This window comes from Suncus etruscus, chromosome 7 (genome assembly GCF_024139225.1).
Source record: "Suncus etruscus isolate mSunEtr1 chromosome 7, mSunEtr1.pri.cur, whole genome shotgun sequence".
Taxonomy (NCBI): Eukaryota; Metazoa; Chordata; class Mammalia; order Eulipotyphla; family Soricidae; genus Suncus; species Suncus etruscus.
In genome coordinates, this window is record NC_064854.1 from 107,411,247 (window position 1) to 107,431,741 (window position 20,495).

Genomic DNA, 20,495 nt, shown 5'->3' on the forward strand with positions numbered 1-20,495 from the left:
CTATATCTGCTAGGTTTCTGTATCTGCTGGGTTCTGCCTGGCTGGGTCCCGGAGATGGTTTCTCATACATGCTGGCCTGCCTTCCTGGCGCCACTTCTGATCTACCCCTGTCTTTTTCTTCTTGGCCGTAGGCATTCTGCCCACTAAGCTACTTCAGCTTCTTCTCTAGAATTCATGGCTACTCCCTCTTTTCATCCAGCCTGTTACCCTCATTCCCACACACTCTCCTTTCTGTCTCCATGGCTGCCTCTTCTGTACACAGGGACTTTCTTCAGTGTGTGAAAGCACCCGTCCTCCTTACTGCATCCTCCCCTCAGCATGGCCCTGGCATGGAACAGGACCCACAGCCTTTGAATCAGTGAAGCACTAGACTGACAGGGGAGGCAGAAGAAGAAAGACAAAGACTGAGGTCACCGTGGAGGTGGGGGCAGGAGGAAGGTCTGAAATGGTATGGTGGGAGAAAGTGGTGTGGGGGATAGGGAGGGGCAGTCCCAGCTGTCCCAGGGGCCCTCCACTGTGTGGGTCTCTTTGTGAAACTTTGGGCCCACGGTGTGCTGTCCCTTTCTGCTTTCTCAGAACTTTGTGCTGGCTCCCTGCTCTGGTATTCAAGAATTCCTGGATAAGGCTCAGCTCTGTGGCCTTTATTTCTTGTGTGTCTTTCCATCCCCCCCCCACTTTACATAATAAAGACATTTTTTCCCCCCTTTTCTTTTGGAAGCAGAAACTGAAGGGATTGGTAGGTGTCTTTCACTCTTCTTTCTCTGTCTCTCTTAATAAAGAACTCAAACAAACTGGTTTGGGGTAGATGAGGAGGGGCCTGGAAGCAAAATCAGGTCTTTCAGTCTAGGATGAGCAGGGCGTGGGGGGGTGGGAGAGGAAGGGGGGGTGAGGGAGGGAGAGGGAGAAGAAGAAAAAGGAAGGAAGGAAGGAAGGAAGGAAGGAAGGAAGGAAGGAAGGAAGGAAGGAAGGAAGGAAGGGGAGAGAGAGAGAGAGAAAGAGACACCAACCAATCTGTCTGGGAAAAGAGGGTCTTGTTTAAGCTTCTTGGAACCAATTTGGTCAAGTGTTTGTTTAAGAGATGCCACTTAGTAAGCATGCCGGGCTTACTAGCATTGTGTTCAAGAATGCTTTGGCCAGAGACCCGACACTGTTTACTCAGTAACTGGCCCGGAGCGCCTGGAACCCAGAGGCAAGTGCTACTTCCCAATAGATTCTGAAGTGTTTGAGGATTAGGCCCGGGCTGGTTGTTTTACACCTCCCAGAAAGAACCAAACCCACACAAAGCCTGGTTCCCTCCATCCTTCTTCCCATCCCAGGGGTCTCAAACTCAATTTACCTGGGGGCCGAAGGAGGCAAAGTTGGGGTGATCCTTGAGTGCAAAATCAGTAGTAAGCCTTGAACATTGGGGGGTGTGACCCAAACAACTAAAACAAAACAAAACAAAAAGAGATTCCTCTGGGGCAGGGCCACAAAATGTTGTATGGGGCCACGAGTTTGAGACCCCTGCGACTGTCTCAGTTTGTTTATAAGAACCGATGGGTTGGTGAAACTCAGGGTTTTCCAGAAAGAATTGGAAGTCCTGTCTGAATGCCCTTGGTGAGCATGGCAAGCACACACAGTCACACCTGTCAAATGGCTCTTGTGCTGTCTCATGCTCCTGATTTTAGGGGCTGCATCCCCATCTTTCAGAAGACTCTAAGGAACAGTTAGGAGGTGCAAGGAATTTGATTCCAGTACACTTGGCATGTGTTGGTTTCTCTTGTTAAGGGGTCAGGGTTATGACTTTTATTGGGGGGTGCAAAATTCCTATGCCTGTCACCACAACTGATCAGCATGATCTGTGTGAGTTATACTGAGGTGTGTATCATTCTGTTCATTAGGTACAATTGAACTCTGGGTTCCAGAGCCATAGCAGTGTCAGTGCCAGAATTGGGCAATATTGGGGTTGAGAGCAGTTAGGAACTGTACCCCTGGAAACCCTGGGTTGCAGTCTTGCCATCCTACTTTGCACCATCTGAGTCACCTTCCCTGAGTCACTGTCCTTAGGACAACCCAGGTTAGAGCTTGGACATACTTGTCATAGACCCAGGTTACCATATTTTCTCCAGCCTTAGGCCAGCAGGTGATAATAGGATAGGAGAAAAACAACAGGCAGTTTTGTTCTCTGTCATCACTGAGGGAAAACCAAAACAAAACAACCCAAGTTTTTTTAATCCTTCTTTTTTTAAGTTTCTAAAAGAAATGGTAGAAAATGTTTGTTTGCAAAATGACATGCTCCAGTCACTTCCTTCTGTATTTTAGGCAGCACAACAAAATTCGCATGGTGGAAGGGAGTGTACTGAAGGCTTACCTGTCCGTAGAAGTGCTGGATCTGAGTGCCAACAACATCACGGAGGTGCGCAACACCTGCTTTCCACATGGACTGCGTATCAGGGAGCTGTAAGTACCTGTCAGCTGCTTCAGGTCTGAGCCCTGGTGCTCGCTCCTGTTTTCTGTGACCACTCAGCAGCACAGTGGCATTGTCACTGGCCACAGAGGGCTGCTGTCAATTTTAGAGTGTGAAGCTTTATTCTGGCATTGGGGCAGGGAGAGGTGGAGCATTTTCTAAGGTCAGTGATTTCTAACTTTTCGCTCCTATGAGCTGACTGGTGGTTGAAAGCTCGCAAGTAGTTTCACAGACTCACCTTGAAGCAAGCAGAGTTTCAGTCCCTCAAATACAGGTCGATTTTGACCACAGATACTGTTTGCTTTTCTCTTCATGGGATGCCTCCTAAAAAAGTGTCAGCATAGTTACAAGAACTATCAAAGGAAACCTTGTGATGAGCCTTTGCCTGTCCATATCAACTTTTTAGTCTGGGCCACTACTTAAATGCCTCACTTGATTTATTTTATTTTGGTGTTGGGGGAGGGCAGGTCTTGGCTATACCCAGCAGTGCTCCTAGGTTCCCTCCTGGTGGCACACAGGGGGCTAGAGATCAAACCCAGGTTGGCTACTTACAAGGCAAGTACTCTCTCTCCAGCTCTCAATTTTTTTTTTTTTTTTGGTGGGGTCTGATACTCTCTACTCTGGGTTCTTGGGATCTTCTAGATATACTATGTGCTCTTACTGCCCTCTTTCACACTGTGGATGGTAAGAAGAAAAATGATTAAAACCTACTTAATTCATTACTTGTTCATAGGGAAATCCTGCTTGTGGGAAGGAACTGAAAATTCAGGTTAAAGATGGGGCCAGAGAGTTAGCATGGAGGTAGGGCATGGTGGTTCGAATCCTGGAATCCCATATGGTCCCCATACTTGCCAGGAACGATTTCTGTGCTTAGAGCCAGGAGTAATCCCTGAGTGATGTCACGTGTGACCCAAAAACCAAAACCAAAACCAAAACCAAAAACAAAAAAAAAAGAGAGAGAGATAGAGCTATATAAAAGAGAGAGGACTTTTCTTGTCCTTTTTGTTTGTTTGTTTGTGTTTGGGCCATACCCAGTGACAATCAGAGATTACTACTGGCTATGCACTCAGGAATTGGCTTGGGGAACCATATGGGACGTGGTGGTGGGGGGATTCGAACCATGTTCTGTCCTAGGTCAGCTGTGTGCAAGGCAAACACGCTACTGTTGCACCACTGCTCTGGCCCCAATTGAGAGGACTTTTCATTCTCTGTGTTCTTACCATTCTTGAGTCACTTTGGAAGAACGAGTTTGCAAGGCAGGAGGTCAAGTTTTGGCATCTGGATTTTTCAGTACCTCGAGGGAAAGGAGCCATTTCCTTGTTAGTCTCTCTCTGGGACCAGCATTGGAAGCAATAGGCCTTCGCCTTTGGGAAGCTGACCTGGCTACAGACAGCCCAATGAGGGCTTTGAGAAGGTGTCCTGCCGCCACCTGGCACTTCTCTGCTTAGACAAAGGAACCAATGACTGTTAACTTGAATTGCAGTGACCTTCTCTGTTTACAGGAAAGTGGGAGGGACTTTGTTTTTTGTCAGATACTGGCCAGTATATTTTCATCACACATGCTGTTCTTTAATCTGGAGTGCTAAGAACAAACAGTCTAACCCCATTTGCAAAGAATCCTCATGTGCCCTGTCCTGGGTCACTCCCCGAAGGAGAGATTGCACATGTCTCAATTTCTTCTCTGCAGCAAATCTTCACTTGCCTTTCTCCTTTTTTTTTTTTTTTTTTGTGCGCCCACCCCCCAACATGCACACGCACACACACATAAGCATTTTTCTGGGGAAGGTAGTGGGGAGGGTGTGGGTAGCTTCTTATTAGGGTACTATTCAATTGCTCTGTTTTTTCTTGTTTTCTATTAATACAATTTACACATGTGGAAAGCACAGATAGTAGCAGTATGGTTAAGTGTGATTTGAAGGTAGGTGTCTCATACATACTTAACATGTAGGTGGAGATATCTCTGAAGTGGGTTTTATTTTTTAAATAGGAGCCATGCACAGCTTTTCACTCTCCCCCCACAACTGGTTGGGGGAAGGAAGCTTACACTCTAGTCCTATGTGTATATGCACAGTCATCAGAGATGGAACTCTGGGCTTAAGTGTCTTTCACTCCTTTCCAATTCTAAAACAAGGCTCTCTGCTGGCCCCGACACCTAAGTGCTCTGACTCCATTAGGGAGTGAGGCTGGGCTTCATCGTCCTAGGGTGACAATTGTCCCATAGATGTCTGTCTCTCTGGTTGTGTGTTTGCTTCTTTTCCCAGTTGGCAGGGCTGGGGCCTGTACCGGATGAAGAAGACCTCCCACTGACCACTACATTTTCTCCCCTGACTTTCCAGCAACCTGGCAAGCAACCGCATCGGCACCCTGGAGTCAGGTGCATTTGATGGTCTGTCACGGTCACTGCAAACGCTTCGGCTGAGCAAAAACAGGATCACCCAGCTTCCTGTGAAAGCATTCAAGTTACCCAGGCTGACACAACTGTGAGTACAGAAACCTGCACTTTAATTAAGGTTAGCCAAACTTTATGGAGGCCAGATTTCCCCAAGGACCTTGTACCAAATGTAACTTTTTCCTTGCTGGCCCTCTGTCAGGCTCTGCATTAATGGTTCTGTGGCAACACCTAATAAAAGGAAATTAGTGGCTGGGTCTGGTGCTTTTGAGCTGCCTCAGGCTGCTGGGAAACTGATCCCCTGAATATATATATGTATATGTATATGTGCATGCATGTATATATTCATATCTTCCTTGGTAATTTCCAAAATGGAAGATGGACTGATGTGACTGATGCAGGTTGGTCGTTTTTTTAATTCTGCTACATAATCTCCTCCCAAACATTCTTATACAGATTGTATCATGGGTATTATGCTGTCCAACTGTTCTTGAAAAGTTTAAGAGGTTGGTAGTGTAAACAAGAGATGGGGGCCATGTTTACTCCAGAATCTTGTAAGGTACCTGATTTTTTTCTTTTTTGAGAAGCAAGATCATTTTTATTGAAACTTACTTAGAAAGGAGTGAGGAGTAAGAGAGAAGTATGTGTTCTATAGAGAACACAGAATTCAGAGTAGAAAAAGCAAGCAAAGGACACAGAGATCAACAAGCCAGATGCATGTTCAAGGGAAAACATGGGCTCAAAGAGCAGGCTAGTACTTTGTTTTTAAAAAAAGGAACGATTTATTTAGTTGTTTGGATGATCAAGGCCAAGTATCTTCCCACAATGGCCATAAGGATTAGTTAAGAAAAACCTCTGTCAACCAGAACCCGATAGACTGGTTATTCCCTGGGCCTTTGTTTTATTCTGTGTCCACATGTAACAACAGAGTTTATCTCGTGTAAAATAAACTTTGGTTTAAACGTTAGAAAAACAGTTGTTTGGAGCATTAACACCTTTGCCTGCTGGCACTGTATCTTCGCCTCTTACCTCATCCCTAGCTTTAGGTCAGGTCCACTTCTGTAGGCCTGAGGAAGGTCTCCTAGTGACTCAGAAAGATTGGTTTGGGGCCTGGAGAGATAGCACAGCGGCGTTTGCCTTGCAAGCAGCCGATCCAGGACCAAAGGTGGTTGGTCCCCCGTGTCTGCCAGGAGCTATTTCTGAGCAGACAGCCAGGAGTAACCCCTGAGCACTGCCGGTGTGGCCCAACCCCCCCCCCCCCCAAAAAAAAAAAAGAAAGATGGGTGTGAAAGCAGGGTCATGAGACATACTGCATCTACAAGGATTTGGGGGAAAATCGGTGGTTCTGTAATGAGCCTTGTGCTACTAAATGGATCCAGCACACCCAGATTCATGACAGTATATATTGAGTTGTGCTTTTATTATCTGAATTGGAAGCCAGCTGTGAATGAGTCACAGCACATAGGACCTGCAAGTCCCCAAATATACAGTGCCACCCCATGAGGAGAGCCCTGTTCGGTGTCCCAACCAGCCAGTGTCAGTCGATCCTGATTGGCACATCTGATCCAGTGGCTGGGCTTTTCTGAGTTGCTATGGGTTTTTGCAGCTGAGAGCCTCAGGGAGCCACCCTGAGTTGTCATCTCACTTTAGTGCTCACTTGGGGATACCATTGACTGGGCCCATGTGGTGGTGGTAGTAGTGCCCTCTGCTTTCAATACAGATGCCCTGCCAGTATGAGTGCCTACATGTCACCCGCTGTCTGAGCCCCCTCCCCTTCCCCCTCGCATTGGGACCCCCTCCATGGCAAGTCCTGGGCTGTTGAAGAAGTTGTTGTTGATGGGCTGGTTCCTTAGGTGATGCTTCAGCCTGCTGTCTTTGTCTCCTCAGGGACCTCAATCGAAATCGAATTCGTCTGATCGAGGGCCTGACATTCCAGGGGCTCAGCAGTTTGGAGGTGCTGAAGCTGCAGCGAAACAACATCAGCAAGCTGACAGATGGGGCTTTCTGGGGACTGTCCAAGATGCACGTGCTGTGAGTGAGGATATAGTTGGTGCTAAGGACTCATGGGCTCTGTGTGTGTCATATGCTCATAGTCATTTAGCTAAGAAAGATCCCTGGACCTAGGGCCCTCACTTTTGGGGCTTTAGTGGTCCCAGCTCTGTGCCTTGAGGACAGGGCCAGAGCAGAGGGAAAAAATCTCATGGGGCAATTTGATTGGCTCAGGTCAAGTATGAGGGTTGGATAGAGTAGGAAGAGGGAGTCCTCTCCCCTTTGCAGTGGCAGGGAGACTACAGGGCAAGCTTGCTTGTACACACACAAACACACATACCGTATTTTCCAGTGTATGAGATGACTTTTGAAACAAAAAAAAGTCAGCGGAAAATCTGGGTCGTCTTATACGTTGAGTATATCCCGAAAAATATTTCAATATGCCGCTAAATGAAAATTGTCTGAATATTGCCACAAAACGAATTTTCCAGCTCAATCCTGCACCAATCACTGCAAGGCTACTCGGATCGCCTCTCTAACTCAGCCAATCCAAGCAGGCTTTTTATGCATGCAAATTAGACAATGTCTGGACCCGAATCTACACTGTCAAAAGCCTGCTCAGATTGGCCAGAGTCAGAGAGGAAGTCTATTACAGTATAACCTTTGAACCTTTGCTTGTTGTGATTGGCTCACTGTGGTACATGAGCAGAGGAACACATGCAGCACAGGAATGTTCTGTCTGATACAGTGAATATAGGCCTAAACCTATGTTTTAACTACAAAATTAGGGAGTCGTCTTATACGCCCAATCATTTTATACGCTGGCAAATACGGTACTTCTCCCTTTTCCCATGACTACAGGAAGTTCCCTTTCTCCCCATTTTTGGTTTAACAGCCTTTCTTGACATTTAGGTGAGCCAAAAATGTGTAGCTCATCCTGAGAGAGTTATTTATGTTTTATGAGCTAATCAATCTGCCCACTGCAGCTGTTCCCCCCTGCCGGGGTGGGGGGCACTCTTGTAGCCAGATGTGCGCAGTCACTGCAGCTTTATCCAGGGGCTCACAGACTAGGGCCCCTGCTTTCAAATGGTGAAATTAGTTTCTTTTGAATCAAAAGTTGTTACGCTCAGTGTTGAATAACACAAGATAGTACAGAAAGGCCATTATTGCTGCACCCAGTTCACATGGGCTCTTTGGGTTTTTTTTTTTTTTTTTTTTTTTTTGGGTCACACCCGGCAGTGCTCAGGGGTTATTCCTGGCTCCAGGCTCAGAAATTGCTCCTGGCAGGCACAGGGGACCATATGGGGGATCGAACCGCTGTTCGTCCTATGCTAGCACTTGCAAGCAGACACCTTACCTCTAGCGCCATCTTTCCAGCCCCTGCTTTTTTGTTTTTAATCACACTGGTGGTTACTTTCAAGTTAATATACTTGCACATATGTACGTTCTTGGTTGTTCAGTCTGAAGTGGTTTTTTGATTTTGTTTTTGATCCTACCTGGTGATGTTTAGTGGTTGCTCCTAGCTCTGCACTCAGGAATTACTCTGGTGGTGGTTCACAGGGGGATGCTGGGGATTGATCCCAGATTGACCATGTGCAATGAAAGTACCTTCCCATTGTACTACCTCTCCAGTTCCCAGGCTGATATTTCTTTTTCCCCTTCACCCAACAGTGCCCAAGGGGAATTCCTCGATCTGTAGTCAGGAATTATTCCAGGCATGCCCTGTCTGGGGAGGAGAGACCAGTATATAGGATGCTGGAGATTAAACCTGTGTCAGCTGTATGCAAGGAAGGCAAGTGCCTTCCCCACTGTACTATTGCTACAGCCCCAGTCTGAGATTCTTTTGTTTGGTTTTTGGGTCATACCTGGCAGCGCTCAGGGGTCACTCCTGGCTCTATGCTCAGAAATCCTTCCTCCCTTGACCCCTTCCGCCCCCCCCCCCCCCCGCAGGCTCGGGAGAACCATATGAGATGCATGCAAGGCAAATGCCTTACCTCCGTGTTATCTCTCTGGCTCCTCCCTCCTTTTCTTCAGTCTGAGATTCTTGATGGTTTGTGATTGTGCTTATTCAGGGTACTCCTCCCCAGTATTCTCTGTATCATGACACCCCTCTCCTGCCTGGGTTATTTGTAAATGTAACAATGAAAATGCTTTCTGTGCTCAGCTCATTACAGACATCTCAAGAGCATACTTTACTGTATACCTTGCCCCACCTAACACAAGAGCATGTTTGTGCTGTACCCATTCTTACACATCAGTGGCCATGTTTACTTGGGGGATGGGAGATAGTGCAGGTGGTAGAATACATGCCTAACATGCACAAGGTTCTGAATGTACTTGTCAGTGAATGTTCCCTGAGCACTGCTGGGTGTAGTGAAACCTGTCTAGGCCAGGGAGAGAGCCCATCCATCTTTTCAACAATATTGGAAACTCAGATCTCAACCTGTGTTCTTACCGTATTCATCCACCCTCTGAAGTTAATGTTCTTGTTGTCCATCTTAGACACGTTGAGTCTCATCCAACCAGCAAAGTACTAGAATGAGGGTTTAATCCAAGTTGTCTCCCCAGAGAAGAGGCCGTGTCTCTTAGCATAGACTTGGCCCAGGACCCAGACTAGGTTTGTCAGACCTTAAATTCTGGCAAGAGTACGTTTGTTCTGTCTTTGATGCTTGGTGACTTGGCTTCTATAGGCCTCACTTTCCTCATCAGTAAGAGTCACTAATAATGAGAGCTACCATCTAGATTTTGTCTTTTCCCTTGAATTGGGACCCGAGTTATGTCCTCTGCTTGGAACTATTTAACCATTTTGCTAGGTTCATTTTACTTAACTGAAAAGGCAGCTTCCTTTTGCCCTATAGTCTTAGAGGTTTCAGTTTTCCAGTCTTTTCCCAATTACATGTGCACACATGCCTGCTCACACAGTTCCCTCATACATTGTTCTATCCTCCCTGTGAGCCAAGACAGAGGGTCTTCTCACCATTCTGCTGAATGAGGTGGTAGGAATTCAGGAAGTTGAGCCTTCACTCTGCGGGTTCTTGTTATAGGCACCTGGAATACAACAGCCTAGTGGAAGTGAATAGTGGCTCACTCTATGGACTCACTGCCCTTCACCAACTCCACCTGAGCAACAACTCCATCTCTCGGATCAACCGGGACGGCTGGAGCTTTTGCCAGAAGCTGCATGAGCTGTGAGTATCCCTCTCTGGCCCTTCTTCGATTTTCAAGGAAAGGTGCTGCCGGGAGCTGAAGTCCCTGGAGCAGAGCTCCTGAAGCTTTGGGCTTGGCTAGGCAGGAGCTTAGCAAGTGGTTGCTCAGATGTGGACAGATGGCCACAACCTGTTCTGGAGAGACACTGAAACTCTGAGAACACAAAGTAATCTGTAGCCAGCTCAGATCTGGACCCAGCATATCTTGGTGATTTTTTTAAGGTTGATTTCCTTCTGGTCTTTCTGCACCTCTGGTTTTAGAGTTGCAGGGAGCCTTTGCCCCTGGGCCTGCCTAGGCTTATGAGGTATATTCTGTGGCCTTATCCTAGAGCTATCTTCTACCTGGTATGTGAGCTAATGTGTTCTGGATCATGGATACTTCTACAGGGAAAGGTTCATTAAGCTCCATCCTGGGAGAGACCTTGACTTCTGACATGCTGCAGGTCCTCAATGCCCCATCTCTTCCACAGGTTTTCCAGACTTCTCCTTTATTGCATACACCCTGGTGGCAGGCTCCTATGCTGCAGTAGCTGTGGCCATGTTCTTACTATCAGGGACTTGGGCTTATGCTCCCCAAAGCCACTTGCCCCAGAAGTGACAGTAGTGACAAACCACACCCAGATTTTCTTCGAAGTAAGGCTTTATTGGCTTGAAAGCTGTCAGGCAGGGCCCATGGACTTCTTTCTCTATTATTTTGTTTTGTACCATGTTTAACATTGTCTTTACTGAGACTGATGACTCCTTATGAGCCATGGGGTATGCTCATGGTCTTCTCCACTGCTCCTGCCTGCACCAGGACAGTGGCTATGACTGAAGTCCTGAGGGGGGATAGTGTGTGAGTGTGGTATACAGGCAGTCCTGGAAGCAATATTCCCTGCCCATGTGGGCAGGTGGGCTGCATGAGTGGGACAGGGCACATGGCAGGCTGGTCACATGAGTGAGACAGCTCTGGAGTATGCCTTGACCAGCAGTCCTAGCTGCCTGCCATACACACAGGCAATCTCCAAGCCAGTTCTGAGGTTGCTTTCCAACACATTTCCCGCCCCTCCTTTCAGCCAAAATCCTTAATTGCAGGTGAGGATGTGATTTTGATCTCCTGCCAGGTCTTTTCGACTGACAGACACTATGACTTATTTCTCCAGGAGGGGAAAGAATGTTGACTCACAGCCGACTTCAGAAACTCATTAATCTTCTCTGAATTTATTCTCCTTCTTCCTGCTCAAGCCCAAATTTCCCATTTTTTAATGATAGATGACTTAACATGCCCAGTAATCAACCCTAGCCTGCTGCAGAGTCTCAGTGGAGTGTGCTGGGAGGAAGGCAGGGTGGATTCTAATGCTTGGGAGAGGTGTGTGATTTGCAGGGTATATGCTCCCTGTTCTATTTGAAGTAGGAGGGAGGTCGTGCTAAGAGGCTTGTATAGACGGTGCAAGGGAGTCTGGATGACAGCCTCCAGTGTGCTCTGCATGTTGCAAGGTAGCAGGTCTAGGAGGAAGGCTTGTGTCAGTGGTGTTCCGTGGTGCCCTCTGCTGGCTGGTGTGGGCAGTCTGACTGGGCTACAGTGCAGACTCTCAGACTGTCGTGCCCGGCTTAGGCGCTGCTAAAGACTCAGCATAAATAAAACCATCCACAAAACTATCATTCTGAAAGGGTTGGAACCTTTTAGAAGGGTGCTCCTTCTGAAGGGTTTTTGTTGGTCTGTTAGTCTGACAGACCTGACACCAGGCAGAATCTGGATTCAGTAGGAAGTTGTCCCAGTGGATTTCCAGCAGAAAGACCACCATTGCCTTGGGAGCTCACAGATCAGCTCCTTCCCATGGAGCGTGAGGGAGAGGGCAGCTGCTTAGGCAGCCTGGTAGTGACACTTGTGCTTCTGTCCCTCTTTCAGAATTCTGTCCTTCAACAACCTCACGCGGCTGGAGGAGGAGAGTCTGGCTGACTTGAGCAGCCTGAGCATCCTGCGCCTCAGCCACAACTCCATCAGCCACATCTCGGAAGGCGCCTTCAAGGGGCTCCGGAACCTGCGTGTCCTGTACGTCTATCACTGTGGGGCTGGCAGAGTGCAGGGACCCCTGGCTGTGAGGCAGAGCAGGGCCTGCCAGCTGCTTTGTTCTGTTCCCTTCTCTTTGGCATGGAGTCAGGACTGGGTCCAAAGCAGTCCTGTTATGTATTCAGAGTCTCTAACATTTACATAATTAACTGAAAAAAAGTATTGGTTGAGCAGGAAAAAAGTCTCCTTCCCTATAAGCAGGTGCCTACACAGCGATGGGGATTCAGCAGAGCTGGTTGGCACCAGGCAATGTGCATGCAGGTTGCTGGGCTCTGTGATTGAAAAGAGCTTCCCCTGGATGAGCTTCCATGACAGCAGCTACAGGCCAGGCTTTCAGCCTTGGGTCCTACAGCGGCTTCTATTTTTTTGGCGGGGGGGGGGAGGGGGAGGGAAGGATGGTGTAGGGGTAGAGGTTCCCTAACAACTCTCTAGACCCAGGTTCACTCTGGTAGATACTTGGCCTGTGATGCCTGATGGCTCAGTACTTTGACCTGATGACTAGGTGTTGCTCAGGCCAGGTAGTGCTGGTGTCCAGGCAGTGCCAAGGATTGAACTCAGGGGCCTCTGCATGCAGACCCTGTACTTTATAGCTGCACCCAATCCTCTGACTTCCACATTTTAAGGCCTGATGACTCTGAACCTAGGTAAAATGGAGGCAGGGCTAGGCCAGCATTTGAACTTCATCTCCACCAGGTCAGGGAGGCCCCATTTTCAAGATTGTGTGCAGATCCTGCATCTTTCCAGAGCCTCCTTTGGGGTCCCCATGTCATTTCCCTCTATGTTTCTAACCAGGCAGGGTTTCTGGCAATTACTGTGGGATGCTTTTCTGGGACTCCATAAAAGTGTTTAGTATTGGCCTCAGCTGTGGTGCTTAGTTCTGAGGCAGCTTTCCCAGGTGCAGCCCACTCTGAGTTAGTCCTATTGCACTAGCATTGGTGGTGGGGGGGGTGTTGAGGGGTGGGGCTTTGGTGTCAGTTGGGAATGGGGTTCGGGGAAGGAAGGCCTTTGCTTTTGCACCTGGCAGTGAAAGCAAAGCAGGCTTGAGCAAGGAGCCATTCTTGGGGAGTATGAAAGAGCCTTGACGCCAAGCTTTTCAAGCCAGGGTCAGCCTTGAAACCCCTGCAGGGCTGGTAATGATTAGACTGAGCTGGCCAGAAAGATGGAGGAAGCATTGGCAGCCAGGATGGGGATCAAGGAGACAGGCACACAAAGCTGCAGCCCCCACCCGGGTCCCCATTTTCTGTGTGAATATAATAGGAAACCTTTGAAAGGAGAAGGCCCTTCCCATGGCAGAGCCTTGGTTTTTTTTGAGTTTCTGCTATAAAATAAAAGTCAGAGCAAGCTTTCCACTTCTCCATGGGAGCGGCCCTCCCTGCTGGTCATGCCTATTCCTTCTGACAGCTCTGTCTCTCCAGGGAGCCCAGAGCAACAGCCTCATCTGGCCCTGGCCCGGCCTATGATGGCTGATGGCTGGTAGGGCTCATCAGTAGAAAGTATGGTAGTGGAGCACCTCTGAGAGAGCGAGCCAGGCCAGGGCCAACCTGGGCCTGAGTGCCTGGTGGGATGTCTTGCCTGGCATGGAAGCCAGGGAAGGAAGCTGAATCATCGGCCTTGTGATTTGCACCGTTGGCGGGAACTGGGCTTTATCCCCCAGCACGTGGGTCACAAGTCTGACTCAGCAGCCAGATGTTCAGCCTGGCCCTCTGTCTGAGCCTTTGCAGGCCTTGTATGGGGTGAGGAGCTCCACAGACACTTGCCAGTGTTCCTGGGACATCCTTAGCCACCCTCATCTACAATCCTTTTCTATCATCTCTTTCTTCCTTTATCGCTGGCATCCTGTAAAGGGATGGGTCATTGTGAGAGCAGAAAGATCCTCCAGGAACCTATTGAACTGTTTCTCGCTGCCACAGCCAACTGTCTGGTCTTTGGAGTGGAGCATAAGCCTGGCTCTCTCAAAGCCCTTGCGCGTACGCGTGTTCTCTCTCTCTCTCTCTCTCTCTCTCTCTCTCTCTCTCTCTCTCTCTCTCTCTCTCTCTCTCTCTCTCTCTCTCTCTCTCCCTCTTCTCTCTCTCTCTCCCCCTCCTCTCTCTCTCTCTCTCTCTCCCCTCTCTCTCTCTCCCTCCTCTCTCTCTCTCTCTCTCCCCCTCCTCTCTCCCTCCTCTCTCTCTCTCTCCTCTCTCCTCCCTCTCTCTCTCTCTCTCTCTCTCTCTCTCTCTCTCTCTCCCACTCCCCCCCCCCTCCCTCTCCCCCCCCCTCCCCCAGATGCACAGGGGACACACAGCACACATGTTAGTCAACTTCGTTGACAGGTCCAGGATACTGGGCGCCATGGTGACAGGCAGAAGGGAACCCAGCCTGGGTTATAGCCCTGCTTTATGGCTTCTCTCCAACTGGGTGTTGGGCTGGAGTTGGGTGCATCTCCCATTCACATTAGAATGAGCTGCAAGTCTCTGTGTCATGGTGAGCATTCTATTATTTCTCTTCTCCAGGGATCTGGACCACAACGACATTTCAGGCACCATTGAGGACACTAATGGTGCTTTCACAGGCCTTGACAGCTTGAGCAGGCTGTGAGTATCTTCTTGTTCAAAGTTATGGCACTTGTGTTCAACAAGACAGTTCAGCTGCTTTTCTGCCCTGGCTCAGCTAGAGTAAAGTTGGCTCCTTCTCTTTGTTTGGGAAGAAAACTTTGAGTAAGCGAGGGGCTGGCCTCCCAACTGCTCTTTAGCCAGTGATCTGTGTGCTGTCCTGTGTGCTGGGACTGGAAACCTGGTGCTTGGCATCATCCTCTCCACATTAACTCATGACTGATGCAAACACAGCCATGTTTTTTTTTTTTTTTTTTTTTTTTTTTACTGCACTTAAAAGCAGTTTGCCATCTTTACTTCTAGAAATTGAGTGAGATCTCTGAAACCAATTAAGTCTCGGTGTCTAGGTCTCTCCAGTGTTAATGTTATCAGATATTCTTTTAAACAGAAATATCATCATAGGAGCCTTGATACAGTGGATAGTACCCTTGACTTGCACCTTGCCAACCATATGTGGTCCTCTGAGTACAGCCAAGAATGATCCTGGACTGCAGAGCAGGAGTAGTCCTGAACACTGCCAGGTGTCCCAAACAAAAACCAAACAAAAAAAAGATCATTATTAGGGACCATGAGTAGCTCTTTTTTGTTGTTGCTTTTTGTTTTGGAGTCTCACCTTGTAATCCTCAGAGGTTACTCCTGCCTTTGTGTTCAGAGATCACTCCTGGTGGTGCTCAGGGGATCATGTGAATACTGTTGAACACCCTACCCATTGTGGCCCCATTCTTTTTTTATTTCCCCCAAATGCAAGATTTCTGATTTTTGTTAATTGCTCTGCAAAGTGTGTATATAAGAGTGGAGATAGAAGTTTTAGCTGCTGTATATATTGGAAAGACCTAGCCTAGGAAATACCATTAACTTATATGGAAAAATTTGAATGTTCTGAGTCCCCAGCAGTAATCTATCAAATCATACCCCATAGTAATGGCCTTTTTAAAAAATAGAGGCCCCTGCTGAAGATATTCGCCCTGGCTATAGAAGTCTGAGAACAGGTTCAGTGCCTGGGTCCTGGCAGAACTCAGCCACGTGAATCACAACTTGCTCGGACTCCACCAGTGCTACTTCTGGCAGAGCTTGAGGAGCACCTTGGAACTGGACCACTATCTCAGCCCTTCCTCAGCCAGGCCTGGGTCAACCGCATAAATCATGTTCTGACCCAGGATTGTGGGAGAAGCCTGTACCTAAAAATCTGCAGAGGTGGGCAGGTTTAAAAAGTGTCACCTTATTTGTTGTGGAAACTGGTGAATGTATTACCCCTGGATCATGCATATGGCTTCTGGTATAGCAAGAAGGACCCCAGTTCCTTTGGCCACTGTGTAAAAGCAGAACACTGCTCCTTTTCACTCAGGCCATCCCCAGCACTTTCTTCATGTGCTTCAGAGGCACATGAGTTCACACCAGGACAAGGGGCCTCTGAGAAGTGGCAAGGTGGCAGGATCAGGATTTCCCCATCCACATCTTATCCCCTTCACTGAACCAGAACAAGCCTGCCTGATGTTTGAGCACCCTCTGTTCCCTCTGATGTCCACTGGTAGAATAGAGAGACCCCATTTGAATCATTAGCTGCTTGGCTGCTAGGGCTTGTGAACTGAAAAGTTGCTTCATTGCTTTTTTTGTCAAGGGATTGGAGTGCATGGAAGTTACTAGGAGGAGTGAGCGTGGCTCTCTGGGCTCGGCCAACAAGGATCTCACAATAGTGGGCATGTTTCCCTTGGGCTGTGGGTGCTGTGGGTACAGAGCTGGCTGCACTCTCAACTTCTCAGTGCTCATCTGATTGCTAGTGTCATGATCAGCGAAGCTCAGGGGATGCCTGGCCTCCATCATGTAGGCTGGTGGCCTGTTTTTCTTTTATAAATAAAAGCTCCCAAGACTGGGGCCATGAAAACTCAGGAAATGATTGCACATACACCAACATCTCTGAGAAAAAGAAAGTAAAGTGAATTTGGGCCCGTTGACTTTCTCTGCTGGTGGAGGCAGAACAGGCCCTGTCTGGGCTGAACCATCACTGAAAGGGGCTGCTTGGTATAGGCTGGAGAGGTGTCAGATTCTCAACAGGGCACCTGCAGAGCAAGGGCTTTGTCTCAGTGGGGCCCTGCCTCCTGAAAGCAGTATAGTGGGTCCCCTGTGCCTTTATTGTGATTAGGTCAAAGGTCAGGGCCCTGGGGGCCTGTCCCTATATCTTTGGTTTTCTTCAAGGCTCCTATTTCTGTTATTTTCTCCTTTGGGGGAGGGCTGTGTGCTTGTTGAGTCCTTTGAGCACCTCTACCCTTTCTCAGTAGAAGCCTTGCTCCCATTGGCTCCTGCTCTGACTACTGAGTAGTCACTATGTTGCTGCCTCACCCAGCGCTTCTGAGTCTTGCCAGTTGCTCCAACTGCCTTGGTTCCTGGCTGGCTCCTCAACTCATCCTGGGGATAGTAGTGTTGAAGGAGTCTTGTGGATCCTCACAGACCATTCCTGAGCTGATGGACTCTGAGGGGACTCTTTGGTGGGTTCTCCTCAAGGTATCAGAGAACAAGGAGGGAATCACTTAAACATGATTCTTTTAATTTGCTTCATTTTGGGGGGCTTTTATTTATTTATTTATTTATTTATTTATTTATTTATTTATTTTTGCATCATTTGGGGGCCCAGTTGAGAAGCTCTCATTTATCTTTACTTTTATTTGTAGTGGTTGTTTGTTTGTTTATTTAGGTTGTTTCTTTTGGGGCCACACCAGCAATATTCTGGGGTTACTCTTGTATCTGCACTCGGGATTTACTCCTGGCAGCCTCCAGAAACCATACCAGATGCCAAGGATTAAATCTGGGTTTGCAAAACTTGTGCAAAGCAATTGCACTACCGACTCCAAAGCTCATTTCTTCTGAGTGCAATGCAGGTGACAGACACAGATTCCTGCCAGGACTGGGGTTGGAACTGCTCAGAACAGGTGGATCGGCAATGGTGAGGCGGGGGGGTTGGGGCGGCAGGTAGAAGAGCTCATCTGTGGTCAGTATTACAGGGGTGCCGACCAGGTAAACCGGAGATAGACCTTTAAGTCAGTCTAGATTTAATCAGCTGTAGCTCACAGCCATCATTTAAAACCTAGACTCTAAAGAGGTCAGAAAGCTGTGTAGCATCTGTGGATCCCTGACCTGGAGGTCTTTGCTGGTGGGAGATCCTGGCTGTGACTATCCTGGTTCTAAGGGAGTAATGGACTGAGAAGAGCTAGAGGAGCTGTTTTCTTTCCTTACCTCCTTTGGGAACCTTTATCTCTAGAATGGAGCATTCAGAAACTGGTGATATCAGAAACATGATACCTGGTAGGTTTAGGTTGGGCTTCCCTTGTCTGACTAGCTTTCTCTCTGAAACGGTGCCTGCCCCATGAGGCCATGGCTGGACTTCACTTGCCCACCCTTGGGTGGTCCTGTTAGAATGGCTGGATGAAGGCAACTTCCACTTAACATTGCAAAGGCCCTTTATAGCTGAGACAGGTCCTTCAATTCCAACCTGTCATCACTGTTAAATTCTAATAAAGATAAAAGTATCTCATTTCAGAGTGAAAAGGCCTGCAGACTTTAGATCTGTAATCTTAACAGAGGTCAGATTTCCACCTGCCTCTCCCTGGACATACTTGTCAGATAGCATTGCCCTAATTGTTCATTTTCTCTCTCTCTCTCTCTCTCTCTCTCTCTCTCTCTCTCTCTCTCTCTCTCTCTCTCTCTCTCTCTCTCCCTCTCCCTCTCTCTCCCTCTCCCTCTCCCTCCCTCTCTCTCTCTCTCTCTCTCTCTCTCTCTCTCTCTCTCTCCCCCCCTCTCCCTCTCTCCCCTCTCTCTCCTCTCTCTCCTCTCTTCCACTCTACTCTCTCTCTCTCCCCTCTTCCACTCCTCTCTCTCTCTCCCCCCTTCTCTCCTTCCCCTGTCCCTCTCTACCCACCCCCTCTTTCTATCCTTTCCTTCTATTTTTCTTTCCCTGTTTCTGTATGTTTGGAAACTGCAGAACTCTGCTGGGAAACAAGATCAAGTCCGTGGCAAAGCGAGCATTCTCAGGGCTGGAAGGCCTGGAGCACCTGTGAGTATCTTGCCAGCCCTTCCCTTAACTTACAAGTTAGTATCATTTTTGTGAATCAAGAAATAGGCTATTTGGAAACACCAGCTGCTTCCTTATATTGTAAGTCAGTTTCAACTTTGGCTTTTAATATGCCTATTCCAGGAGCACTTGGGGAACTGGAAAAGGAGAGTTCCCAATTAATGCAGCTGGTATTTGGGAAACAGTTTCCTGCTGCTGCCTAACTCTGGCCCCTGCTGAAGCAGCTGAATATTGCTGAGCCCACATTGGCTTTTTCAGGGGGTTTTACATGGTGTACTTGCTTCAAAGTAGCTTCTAAGTAGATGAGGCTGGAGCTGATGTCACTCTCCAAGGCAGATACCTCTAGACTTGAGTTTCATCTTTGGTTATTTTTTGGGGGAGGGTCACACCCAGCAGCACTCAAGGGTTACTCCTGGCTCTACGCTCAGAAATTACTCTGGCAGGCTTGGGGGACCATATGGGATGCTGGGAATTGAACCTGGGTGGGCCATGTACAATGCAAACACTCTCCCTGCTGTGTTATTGTTTTGGCTACTAATTTCATCTTTGAATCAAGTTGAACTTTAAATCTCTGAAGGCAGTTTTGCCTGTTGCTTTCTGGGCTGGTCCCAATCAAGATTTGATTTTGTTTATTTGGGGCTGCTACATCCAATAGTCCTCGGGTTTTTTTTTGCCTCAGTGTTTAGGGATCAAACCCAGGACACTTAACATTATGCTTCAGCCCTTTAGGGCCATTTCCCTGGCCCCTCCACTAAGTTTTGATGCTGCTTCTACTGGCTTGGTTTCATAGTTGTTCAGTGCATGTTCAGTGAAATCCACTTAGGAATTAGTATGTGGGGATCTGCTGAGTACCAGTAGTTCATCAGCACAACCAGGGTGGTCCCTGAGGCCCTGGCCCAAGTGTGTGACTGGTCTGACGGGGGTGCTGGGTTTATGTGTATAAGTAAAGGGTTTCTTTTGCAGGAACCTTGGAGAGAATGCAATCAGATCTATCCAGTTTGATGCCTTTGTGAAGATGAAGAGTCTGAAAGAACTGTAAGTACCTGGGATTCTATGACTCAGATTCTCACGAGTGGACAATTTCAGTAAGAAATGCCTTACTTGGGGCTGGAGAGATAGCACAGCGGTGGGGCGTTTGCCTTGCATAGAGAAGGACAGTGGTTCGAATCCCGGCATCCCATATGGTCCCCTGAGCTTGCTGGGGGTGATTTCTGAGCATGGAGCCAGGAGTAACCCCTGAGTGCTGCCGGGTGTGACCCAAAAACAAAACAAAACAAAACAAAAAAGAAATGCCTTACTTGAGTATGCTTCACTCTCTTTGGTGTTAGAGCTCATTTCATGGAGAGGGAGACAGTAAAGGCCGTTTCTAAATGAGGGGTTCAGGGGCATGGCAAGCAATAGGGTTCATATGAGGCCCATCCTAGATTAATTCCTGGCATCACATAGCCCTCTAGCATCCTTGGGTGCAGCTTGGTGACCCCTGCACTCCAGGGCCCACGCAGCACTGTTTTACTTGGGCCTTAGTGTTGAACCATAGACTTAACTGGCCAAAAATCACTGTGGTGGCCCTCAGACCTTTGAGCACCACTTGGGAGACCAGTGAATAGAAGGGTGAAACCAAAAACAGATATGTGATAAAGCAAGTATATGCTTATTATTAAATGTTTAAGTGTGAATTGTTTCCTTATATTTCATTCAACTTTTCTGTCTTTGAAACTTTTCAAAGTAGTAGAAATGATCTATATACAGAGGCCAGAGAGTTAG

The 20,495-nt window shown here is 47.9% G+C and overlaps 1 protein-coding gene across 1 annotated transcript in view; it reads left to right on the forward strand.

The window, feature by feature from the left end:
* LRIG1 (leucine rich repeats and immunoglobulin like domains 1) overlaps positions 1-20,495 on the forward strand; it is a 120,660-nt gene that overhangs the window by 86,548 nt on the left and 13,617 nt on the right. The window contains exons 4-11 of the mRNA XM_049777110.1: positions 2,302-2,439; positions 4,783-4,926; positions 6,723-6,866; positions 9,869-10,012; positions 11,919-12,062; positions 14,570-14,650; positions 18,642-18,713; positions 19,695-19,766. Of these exons, the coding sequence (XP_049633067.1) occupies positions 2,302-2,439; positions 4,783-4,926; positions 6,723-6,866; positions 9,869-10,012; positions 11,919-12,062; positions 14,570-14,650; positions 18,642-18,713; positions 19,695-19,766 (939 nt within the window). The remainder of the gene's footprint in view (positions 1-2,301; positions 2,440-4,782; positions 4,927-6,722; positions 6,867-9,868; positions 10,013-11,918; positions 12,063-14,569; positions 14,651-18,641; positions 18,714-19,694; positions 19,767-20,495) is intronic.